The sequence below is a fragment of the Nerophis lumbriciformis genome, linkage group LG10 (assembly GCF_033978685.3).
Source record: "Nerophis lumbriciformis linkage group LG10, RoL_Nlum_v2.1, whole genome shotgun sequence".
In the NCBI taxonomy this organism is placed as follows: domain Eukaryota; kingdom Metazoa; phylum Chordata; class Actinopteri; order Syngnathiformes; family Syngnathidae; genus Nerophis; species Nerophis lumbriciformis.
Window position 1 is genome coordinate 710,001 of NC_084557.2, and position 12,500 is coordinate 722,500.

Sequence of the window (12,500 nt, forward strand, 5' to 3'; positions counted from 1 at the left end):
CTATCCACCGGTCGCCTCCCGTCACGTGGTGGCACTATCCACCGGTCGCGTCACTTGGTGGCACTATCCACCGGTCGCATCACGTCACGCGATGGCACTAGCCACCGGTCACGTTACGTGGTGGCACTATCCACCAGTCACGTCACGTGGTGGCACTATCCACCAGTCATGTCACATCACGTGGTGGCACTATCCACCAGTCAAGTCATGTGGTGGCACTATCCACCGGTCGCGTCCCGTCACGTGGTGGCATTATCCACCGGTCGCGTCACACCACGTGGTGGCACTATCCACCGGTCGCGTCACATCACGGCACTATCCACCGGTCGCGTCACGTCACGAGGTGGCACTATCCACCAGACACATCACGTGGTGGCACTATCCACCGGTCGCCTCCCGTCACGTGGTGGCACTATCCACCGGTCGCGTCACTTGGTGGCACTATCCACCGGTCGCATCACGTCACGCGATGGCACTAGCCACCGGTCACGTTACGTGGTGGCACTATCCACCAGTCACGTCACGTGGTGGCACTATCCACCAGTCATGTCACATCACGTGGTGGCACTATCCACCGGTCGCGTCCCATCACGTGGTGGCACTATCCACCGGTCGCGTCACATCACGGCACTATCCACCGGTCGCGTCACGTCACGAGGTGGCACTATCCACCAGACACATCACGTGGTGGCACTATCCACCGGTCGCCTCCCGTCACGTGGTGGCACTATCCACCGGTCGCGTCACGTGGTGGCACTATCAACCGGTCACGTCACGTGGTGGCACTATCCACCGGTCACGTCACGTGGTGGCACTATCCCCTAGTCGCGTCACGTCACGTGGTGCCACTACCACCAGTCGCGTCACATTACGTGGTGGCACTATCCACCAGTCACATCACGTAGTGGCACTATCCACCGGTCGCATCACGTCACGTGGTGGCATTATCCACCAGACGCGTCACGAGGTGGCACTATCCAACGGTCACGTCACGTCACGCGGTGGCACTATCCACCGGCTAGGCAGCCGAGCTAGGCGCATAACTTTTTGGAACAAAAAGTGTAAAGAAATAAGGATTTCTATAAAAGACTATCTCCGGAATAACAAGGTGAGTATTTCATGGACCCCGACAACCGCGTTATATCCAACTTTGAGTGTATTATATTTATTATTTCTTCTTTAACATTCATCACCGTGGTCTTAAAATGAACATCACAACTCTTACTCCGTTGTCTTTTTATTTGTATGGACACAATGCGAAGGAAAGTATGGTCAGCATCGCTGCAAACTGACAGCATGTCTCCTGATGACGGGTAAAAAGAACGGGACCTAAGATTGAGCCTTGGGGAACGCCTGATTTCATGTGAGTCCGAGGAACATGGCGTTACTTGCACTGCACCTACCATGCACTACACCTACCATGTGAGGCGTAGGAGGTGGCCGCCGCCCCGCTGACGCTGACGCTGAAGCGATTGAGGTTGAGGCGGTGGCTGGTCACGTTCTTCTGGGGCTGGAACATGATGATGTGGACTTTGGGCACAAACATGCAGCCCAGCACCACAAACCCACTGAGGCTGACGGAGATGCACATGGTGGTGGTCTGAACCTGCACATGCACAACAATATTTGACCAAGGAGTTCAAACAAATAATGCTTTTCATTCAAAAAAATGATCACCATATAGGAAATAATGATTATTATTCTTTTTTTTTTTTGTTGGAAGAAATGGTATTGTAATACAAATACTGTCATTTTCTTGGGTTAATATTTTATTATTTTTTCAATTTGTTTAAATAGGGAAAAAACCACAACAGGAAAAATAATTGTCCGATCCAAATACATTTTTTTTAAATTCCCAAGTATTCAAATTAGGGATGTCAGATAATGGCTTTTTTGCCGATATCCGATATTCCGATATTGTACAACTCTTAACCATTGGAATGTGAATACATCCCCCACTTCTTCCTTATCAGTGTTGCGAGAGGGAGAGGTGGGGGGCTTTCTTTGTGTGCAAGAAGTTGGCTCTTCCGTTTGAATGTCAGATCAACTCGAGTAGCCCATATGAATGTATTGGTGTGGGCTGATCTCCTGAAATTTCAGTAAAACTTGATAATATTCCTATTCTGTCTTGATGGTCCTTCTTACTCAGCATATATGTCATCGAAAGAACTTGGGATTGACCAGTAACTTAGATTCCCTGGGAGGAAGAGCTGGTCGACACAACAATTTACATCCAAAAACCAACACATTTTTATATACAGACACATTCATGATATCATGTACTATTTATGTATTTTGCTCATTCAAAGCATTACGATAACTTTTTTTGGGGGGGTGGGTTGATTTCACAAAGCGCATAGTAATGTTCGCTAGTTCCTTCAACAAAAACAACTACCAACAAATCATGACAGACTTTATGACAAAACCAAAACGACTACTTTGGAACAAATGATAGTCCAAAACGATATATTATTGAAACTGAATTTACAAAGGATGAGCTATATGTTTTAGACGTTGAGCGCTAAGCAGATCATGCTATAGTGTAACGCTAAGCATCGTGTAGCGGTATTGTGCTAAACAAGAAACTCCGAACATGATAAAACATCACTTACTGTACAATGTCCGCTCTCACCGAGATGCCGTCTTTCAGCACAAAACTTGCGTTCCCCGTTTACATGATGAATTAAATCAAAAACCTTACTTCTCAGGTAGAAAATGCTAGCGATGTTTTCGGGTGTAAGTTAAATTTCACTGTTTACCAACTTCTCACCACCTTCTACTATACAAGTGAGAGCCATGATTTATAATCCAGCACAGACTTTTACCAACTCAGAGGCAATGCAGCAGCTCGGTATGTCAAAAGCCAGCCGTGATCAAGGCGCCATGTAACTAAAAATAGTAATATCTATTCGTACAATAACAATATTGCTGATACTTGGTTGACATTCAAGTATTGTTGGCAGTTTTCGGATGTCTAGAATCTTAACGGATGCACCGACAGTACTGGTACATGGTAACCCTAACCCCTAACCCTAACCCCTAACCCTAACCCCTAACCCTAACCCTAACCTCTAACCCTAACTACAAAAGTACTGGTACATGGTATACATTGCTACTGTATCCTACTGACAGGTATTTCTATACATTTGATCTACAAACGCAAAACAAGTACAAGTGTGTGTGTTCAAAGAAGTACCCTGTAGTCACTGGACGTGACGTAGAAGATGGGGAGAAAGGCCAGCCAAATGATACAGGTGGTGTACATGGTGAACCCAATAAACTTTGCCTCGTTGAAGTTCTCGGGACACTTCCTGGTCTTGAAGGCGTATCTAGAAGGGAATTCAAATGAGAATTAAATCTGCGAGCAGGGTTTAAAATGTTCCATCGCAAGGTGGCGATATTGGTGTCGATATCAACGTCTGGTCATGACCAGACCCCAACCTAAAAGCCTTGTGTCAGTTTGGAAGGAGATCTGGATTGGCAGACCGGGGTGGTGGTTCCTCTCTTTAAGAAGGGGAACCGGAGGGTGTGTTCCAACTATCGTGGGATCACACTCCTCAGCCTTCCCGGTAAGGTCTATTCAGGTGTACTGGAGAGGAGGCTACGCCGGATAGTCGAACCTCGGATTCAGGAGGAACGGTGTGGTTTTCGTCCTGGTCGTGGAACTGTGGACCAGCTCTATACTCTCGGCAGGGTACTTGAGGGTGCATGGGAGTTTGCCCAACCAGTCTACATGTGCTTTGTGGACTTGGAGAAGGCATTCGACCGTGTCCCTCGGGAAGTCCTGTGGGGAGTGCTCAGAGAGATGGGGTAACGGACTGTCTTATTGTGGCAGTCCGCTCCCTGTATGATCAGTGTCAGAGCTTGGTCCGCATTGCCGGCAGTAAGTCGGACACGTTTCCAGTGAGGGTTGGACTCGGCCAAGGCTGCCCTTTGTCACCCATTCTGTTCATAACCTTTATAGACAGAATTTCTAGGCGCAGTCAGGGCGTTGAGGGGATCTGGTTTGGTGGCTGCAGGATTAGATCACTGCTATTTGCAGATGATGTGGTCCTGATGGCTTCCTCCGGCCAAGATCTTCAGCTCTCACTGGATCGGTTCGCAGCCGAGTGTGAAGCGACTGGGATGGGAATCAGCACCTCCAAGTCCGAGTCCATGGTTCTTTCCCGGAAAAGGGTGGAGTGCCATCTCCGGGTTGGGGAGGAGATCTTGCCCCAAGTGGAGGAGTTCAAGTACCTCGGAGTTTTGTTCACGAGTGGGGGAAGAGTGGATCGTGAGATCGACAGGCGGATCGGTGCGGCGTCTTCAGTAATGCGGACGCTGTATCGACCCGTTGTGGTGAAGAAGGAGCTGAGCCGGAAGGCAAAGCTCTCAATTTACCGAGCGATCTACGTTCCCATCCTCACCTATGGTCATGAGCTTTGGGTCATGACCGAAAGGACAAGATCACGGGTACAAGCGGCCGAAATGAGTTTCCTCCGCCGAGTGGCGGGTCTCTCCCTTAGAGATAGGGTGAGAAGCTCTGTCATTCGGGGGGAGCTCAAAGTAAAGCCGCTGCTCCTCCACATCGAGAGGAGCCAGATGAGGTGGTTCGGGCATCTGGTCAGGATGCCACCCGAACGCCTCCCTAGGAAGGTGTTTCGGGCACGTCCGACCGGTAGGAGGCCACGAGGAAGACCCAGGACACGTTGGGAAGACTATCTCTCCCGGCTGGCCGCCTGGGAACGCCTCGGGATCCCCCAGGAGGAGCTGGACGAAGTGGCTGCGGAGAGGGAAGTCTGGGCTTCCCTGCTTAAGCTGCTGCCCCCGCGACCCGACCTCGGATAAGCGGAAGAAGATGGATGGATCTGATCATCTGTGCAGTAATGACAGTTCGATGGTTGATTGAGCGTTTTTTTTACGGCCAGGCTCCGCCCACTACGAATGGGTGTCATCATCATCATTTCTACCAATTCTGATCAAGATCTGAGTTTGTGGAGCCAAGTAATAAATGCACTAAGTTTTGTGGCGAGCCATCAGATCAAAGTTTGACGCCAGGCCACGCCCACATCTTAGGGCGTAGGCAATATCCCTATGAAATAGATCATCGTTAATCTGTCTAGTATCTGTCATTTTAACTGCAACTTATTTGGTCAAAGTCCCTAGGAGGAGTCTGTTGAAGTACGACCCCTGTTTTTGGCCTATACTTGGATCTAACGGCAGGGGCTATTTTTTCCCCACATTTTCAAGGGGGCGCTAGAGAGTCAATTTTAAAATTCAGAGTTTGGTATCCACAAAATATAAAAAATGTGGTGTCCACTAACACAGTACACAGGATGACCAACAGGAAGTGGTGTCCACTCACACAGTACACAGGATGACCAACAGGAGGTAGTGTTCACTCACACAGTACACAGGGTGACCAACAGGAGGTAGTGTTCACTTACACAGTACACAGGATGACCAATAGGAAGTGTTGTCCACTCACACAGTACACAGGATGACCAATAGGAAGTGGTGTCCACTTACACAGTACACAGGATGACCAACAGGACGTCGTAGCCTAGCGACATCAGCATGCTGGTGTCGCGCACGTTGCACTTGAGGATGACCGTCTGCCGCCGTTCTGGTAAAGTGAAGCGTCGCGTGCCGGGAACTTCCAGCAGCAGCCACACTGACACCATCACTAACTGCACGGAAATGAGGCTCAGACAGATGAACACCTGGAGACAAAGGTGACACTTCATTAGGAACACTTTTCTGTACAGACGCCGTCATTTGGCTGTTATCTATCGAGTTTACTGAGTTTGTTGCTGATATAATGACGCACGCAGATAATATACTTATAATGGGGGATTTTAAGAATAAATGAACACGACGCCTTCACTGACCTGAGAGGACGGGCTGATGAAGCGCGGCCTCACTGCGCCCGCCCCGTCTTTCACCCCGCTGAAAATCCTGGCGATTCGGTTGGTTTTGGTGAGGAGCGCCGAGTAGCACACGGCGAAAGACGTGCCCAGGCCGAGGCGGCGCAGGGCACAGATGGCGGGCGACGGCTTGGCCAGGAAGAGGAAGGTCATGGCGTAGGACATGAAGACGCCCAGGAGGAGGATGTAGCACAGTTCTCGACCCGACGCCTTCACCAGCGGCGTGTTGTTGTGTCTCATGAACACCCAGAACACCAGGCCGGTGCACATGAACCTGGAAGGCGAGGAGGAGGGTTTTACATCCTGACTTCATCTCAACATGTAAACAACACTGTAAGTCAGTCAAATACTGGCAGCCCAGATTCCAGAATTGTCTGCTAAAAATGAAAGTGGTACGGTTTTTCCATTTACCGTAATGCACTGTAAAAATAACAGCTGTAGATTTTACGGTAAAATAACAGTTTTTTAAATTTACAGTAATTAGTTGTAAAAAAACATTACATTTCACAGTAAAGATAAGGAGTGTATATATATATATATATATATATATATATATATATATATATATATACATAATTATATATACAGTATATGTATATACAGTGAGGGGCCTCACCTGCCATCATGGAAAGAAAAAAAATGAAAAATGTAAAAAGAAAAAAAAAAATTAAATTGTTATATGTATCCAGTGATTATACTATAAAGTTATTTTCCATTTAACTTCACCAGTTTTAGATTATTTTTATTCAAAATCGCTGAATTTTCACATTTGCCGTTCAAATACTGAGAAGAGACGGTGCGGTGATCAGCAGCCAGTTGAGGCACGTCACTCAGTGCCTCAACATGGATTGCGCAATGACTGGGCTAACTGCTGGCCTGCTGTGCAGTGAGACTGTATTGCTATATGAATTATATTATACATTTCCATAGTTTAGTTAGCTGAGGTATATAATGTACAGTGTATTTTTGTCAACAACTGTATGCGTGTAACGTATTTCTTGTGCTGAGCGATCATAAAACGGCTGCAAAAGACGCACTGGCTGAGGCTCGCCTCCTGCACCTCCGCCGTAGAATTGTTATATCAACTAAAGCCCGCACTTAAACTTTCCACGTGCAAGATTGAATCTATTTAAAAAAATTATTTCATAAGAAGCCAAAAAAGTGCAAAAACAATAATGTTCGTGTTGGAGGAGTTGTGAATGACTGCAGGGACACAACATTAGATACACCTGCAGACTGCAGGTGTATCTAATTCACAACTCCTCCAACAGGAACATTATTGTTTTTGCACTTTTTGGCTTCTTATTAAATAACTTTTGTAACCTATTTTTTATGGGCTTTCCTCTTTGTAATGTTAAGTTCCTGTTATGCGCTGTTATACAGTATATGCCTTGAGCTCTTATTTTGAAGGCGCTAAGAGCGGAAGTGATGTCACGTTGCGGAGGTTTTTGAAAGAAGGTAAATAAAGTGGTCCTCGTGTAAACTGGAGCCTCCGTGTTTGTTATTTTGTAGTTTCATACAGTATAGGCCACATTTATAAACTTTTTTAAATAGATTCAATCTTGCACGTGGAAAGTTGAAGTGAGGGCTTTAGTTGCGGCGCATGAACTTAATTTATAAGTAAAGGTAAGACCATAATAACGTTTTTTTTTTTAATTAAATGTGCTTTTTTGTGTGCTACAGTTTGTATGTGTAAAGTTAAAGTTAAGTTAAAGTAGCAATGATTGTCACACACACACTAGGTGTGGTGAAATTTGTCCTCTGCATTTGACCCATCCCCTTGTTCACCCCCTGGGAGGTGAGGGGAGCAGTGGGCAGCAGCGGCGCCGCGCCCGGGAATCATTTTTGGTGATTTAACCCCCAATTCCAAGCCTTGATGCTGAGTGCCAAGCAGGGAAGAATGCTGGTATGAGCTTTTAAACATAACCCGTTAACTGCTGCCAATTATATATATATATATATATATATATATATATATATATATATATATATATATATATATATATATATATATATATATATATATATATATATATATATATATATATATATATATATATATAAGGTTTTACCATTATTTTAATGAAGTGCATATTTACAGAAGTGATACTAATACATAGAACATAAAACAAAGAACAACAGTATACAAGAGGAAGGGAGAATTGTGCATTGTCAAATGTGCCACTTAATTATAATAACATTGTTTTTATACGTTTTGCATTCTATTTATAATCTAGTCCTATTAACGTATGCTATTTATAGCCTACCCTATTTATAACCATTTCTTCATTTGGTCTATATGCACCTTCAAATGTGTCCACTTCCATCTTCCACCTTACTTAAAGTAATTAATCAGCAATATTCTCTCAGACTAATCTGTTTTTATAGTCCCTAAGATGAATAAAGAAATAGGTTGCAGGTCATTCAAGATCAAAGTCCATTAATTCAGCTTTTCTTCCACAAAAACTTATAAAGTTATAAAGATCACATGGATATTATTCAGTGAGTTGATTCACCAAAACTAACCTGTTATACAGGAGGAAAAAGCACACAGGACGTTTCAATTGTTCACAGACTGGTCGCGCTCATCAGAATGACAAGACACTTCCGGTCTGCAGGTGATAGCATTCAATTGGGAAGAAACGCCCTACTGCCCACTACTGACCAATGTGAATACTGATAAATGTGTAATGACAGCTCCAAAAACGAATTCAAATCACAAAATAAAATAAATAAATCAACACAAAAATGTGACACATTATGGGTGGGTCACATATGCATGTACAGTAGATGGCAGTATTGTCCTGTTTAAAAGTGTCACAACATTGCTGTTTACGGCAGACGAACTGCTTTACGGTAGACACTGTTGTTGTGTGTTGTTAACACGTCACTCAGGTCCGCCTGAATTTCGGGAGTTTTTCGGGAGAAAATTTGTCCCGGGAGGTTTTCGGGAGAGGCGCTGAATTTCGGGATTCTCCCGGAAAATCCGGGAGGGTTGGCAAGTATGGTTTAGCTGATCGGAGAGCTATATTCGAAGCTAGTGGGTCCATGCCGATGACTACTGTTTTGTTTGATCAGCCGTTTTACTGCCCCGCGACAGGCACTGTTTGGAAACAATTAAGGTATTCAAATGAACATTTGCAAAATATTTTGGTGTAAATAACTAATTTCACGTTTATATTTTCCGGCCAATACTTGTAATTCCAAATTTTACAATATAACTAAATCAATTCATACTTATTAAAAGTGTCCCATGTGTGATGTCTGTAAAATATTAGTGTTTTCATGCATATTTCCACACGCTGTCGTAATGTAATCAAGCCAGAATTGTTGTTAGCATTAGCGAATATGCTGACACAAGTGTCCGTGTTAGTATTAATAACTCACAATGACATTCTTTTTGTATTGTGACAGTTTCACAAATTCACCAAAGCTTCCGAAGCTCGTGGGTCCATGACGATGACTACTGTTTTGTTTGATCAGCCGTTTTACTGCCCTGTGACAGGCACGGTTTGGAAACAATTAGGGTAGTCAAATGAACATTTACAAAATATCACGGTGTAAATAACTAATTTCACGACGTATATATCTGTAGCTTATAGTCCGGTGCGGCTAATACTTGTAATTCCAAGTTTTACAATATAACTAAATCATACACCATGTGTGATGTCTGTAAAATGTTAGTGTTTTCATGCATATTTGTAAGCGCTTTCATAATGTAATCAAGCTAGCATTGTTGTTAGCGACTACGCTAACGCGTTTACAAGTGTCTGTGTTAGTATTAATAACTCACAATGACATTCTTTTTGTATTGTGACAGTTTCACAAATTCCATGACGATGACTACTGTTTTGTTTGATCAGCCGTTTTACTGCCCTGCGACAGGCGCTGTTTGGAAACAATTGTGGTATTCAAATGAATATTTGCAAAATATTTTGGTGTAAATAACTAATTTCATGTTTATATTTTCCGGCCAATACTTGTAATTCCAAATTTTACAATATAACTAAATCATTTCATACTTATTAAAAGTGTCCCATGATGTCAAATGAACATTTACAAAATATTTCACGACGTATATATATTGCAGCTTATAGTCTGGTGCGGCTAATACTTGTAAAAATGCTTTTTTTCTTGTAAAATGTGGTAAATACGGGAGTTGTACCATCCGGCCTGTCCTTCATCACTCACCCTACACAGGCGATTGTGATTGGACCAATGGCCCAGGCGTCCTCCCACATAATGTAGTCCTCAGGCAGCTCGTAGCAGGACGTCAAGTCGTCAGTGGGCCACTGACCGGGGGCGCAGGGCGAGCAGGTGAACTCGTCCGCCAGGTACTCGTGAGGCTCGCAGGCTGTGCAGATCCAGCAGCAATACTCACCTGGGAAGAAGGGAAAAGCCCAGAATAGGATTTGGGCGTGTGTTGAAATAGGCACTTCTCCCTGATAAGGTACCTGTAAACGTTCAAATTCTCTCTCCCACCTGCCTGCATTTTCTTCATCTCGTTGCGCTCACAGGGGTCGCTGCACTGCGAGGTGGGCGCCGCTTCTCTGGGCCAGCGAATCAGAGCGCCGTTCAGGCTCAGGCTCTCCGCCCAATCCCCCACCGGCACGTAGCCGTAGCGCTCGCCCGAGCGCTGGTAGCTGAAGATGTTGTAGCGGCCGATGCCGTCCCCCTGGGAATCGAACTTGACGGCCGTCTCGCTGCCCGCGGGGGAGAACGGGGCTGAATGGGGCGAAGGGAACCAGAGAGTGATGAGTAGAAGAGAGGCCTGACAATCACAAACAATCACGCCATTGATGCCTCTTAAAGGACGGAGACAGTCAGCCAGGCCTGGGCAATTATTTGGACTCCAAGGGGCCAAATTTAGAGAAAAAAATGTGTCTGGGGGGCCGGTATATACTGTCGGAGGCAGATATTTACATATATCCGAATTTAAGTTGTACTTCTTCCATTTCTTTGTCATATTTGAAAACAGCTCGTGTTTTCCATTTATTCTCTTGATGCTCTGTCAGCAAGTATACAGGTAAAAGCCAGTAAATTAGAATATTTTGAAAAACTTGATTTATTTCAGTAATTGCATTCAAAAGGTGTAACTTGTACATTATATTTATTCATTGCACACAGACTGATGCATTCAAATGTTTATTTCATTTAATTTTGATGATTTGAAGTGGCAACAAATGAAAATCCAAAATTCCGTGTGTCACAAAATTAGAATATTACTTAAGGCTAATACAAAAAAGGGATTTTTAGAAATGTTGGCCAACTGAAAAGTATGAAAATGAAAAATATGAGCATGTACAATACTCAATACTTGGTTGGAGCTCCTTTTGCCTCAATTACTGCGTTAATGCGGCGTGGCATGGAGTCGATGAGTTTCTGGCACTGCTCAGGTGTTATGAGAGCCCAGGTTGCTCTGATAGTGGCCTTCAACTCTTCTGCGTTTTTGGGTCTGGCATTCTGCATCTTCCTTTTCACAATACCCCACAGATTTTCTATGGGGCTAAGGTCAGGGGAGTTGGCGGGCCAATTTAGAACAGAAATACCATGGTCCGTAAACCAGGCACGGGTAGATTTTGCGCTGTGTGCAGGCGCCAAGTCCTGTTGGAACTTGAAATCTCCATCTCCATAGAGCAGGTCAGCAGCAGGAAGCATGAAGTGCTCTAAAACTTGCTGGTAGACGGCTGCGTTGACCCTGGATCTCAGGAAACAGAGTGGACCGACACCAGCAGATGACATGGCACCCCAAACCATCACTGATGGTGGAAACTTTACACTAGACTTCAGGCAACGTGGATCCTGTGCCTCTCCTGTCTTCCTCCAGACTCTGGGACCTCGATTTCCAAAGGAAATGCAAAATTTGCATGGTTGGGTGATGGTTTGGGGTGCCATGTCATCTGCTGGTGTCGGTCCACTCTGTTTCCTGAGATCCAGGGTCAACGCAGCCGTCTACCAGCAAGTTTTAGAGCACTTCATGCTTCCTGCTGCTGACCTGCTCTATGGAGATGGAGATTTCAAGTTCCAACAGGACTTGGCGCCTGCACACAGCGCAAAATCTACCCGTGCCTGGTTTACGAACCATGGTATTTCTGTTCTAAATTGGCCCGCCAACTCCCCTGACCTTAGCCCCATAGAAAATCTGTGGGGTATTGTGAAAAGGAAGATGCAGAATGCCAGACCCAAAAACGCAGAAGAGTTGAAGGCCACTATCAGAGCAACCTGGGCTCTCATAACACCTGAGCAGTGCCAGAAACTCATCGACTCCATGCCACGCCGCATTAACGCAGTAATTGAGGCAAAAGGAGCTCCAACCAAGTATTGAGTATTGTACATGCTCATATTTTTCATTTTCATGCTTTTCAATTGGCCAACATTTCTAAAAATCCCTTTTTTGTATTAGCCTTAAGTAATATTCTAATTTTGTGACACACGGAATTTTGGATTTTCATTTGTTGCCACTTCAAATCATCAAAATTCAATGAAATAAACATTTGAATGCATCAGTCTGTGTGCAATGAATAAATATAATGTACAAGTTACACCTTTTGAATGCAATTACTGAAATAAATCAAGTTTTTCAAAATATTCTAA

General features: G+C 44.6%; 1 protein-coding gene across 1 annotated transcript in view; it reads right to left on the reverse strand.

Moving 5' to 3' along the window:
- Positions 1-12,500, reverse strand: part of grm3 (glutamate receptor, metabotropic 3) — a 103,105-nt gene that overhangs the window by 2,471 nt on the left and 88,134 nt on the right. The window contains exons 5-10 of the mRNA XM_061970444.2: positions 10,389-10,631; positions 10,098-10,287; positions 5,871-6,180; positions 5,509-5,702; positions 3,197-3,329; positions 1,420-1,606 (exon numbers count right to left, since the gene is read on the reverse strand). Coding sequence (XP_061826428.1) covers positions 1,420-1,606; positions 3,197-3,329; positions 5,509-5,702; positions 5,871-6,180; positions 10,098-10,287; positions 10,389-10,631 — 1,257 coding nt within the window. The remainder of the gene's footprint in view (positions 1-1,419; positions 1,607-3,196; positions 3,330-5,508; positions 5,703-5,870; positions 6,181-10,097; positions 10,288-10,388; positions 10,632-12,500) is intronic.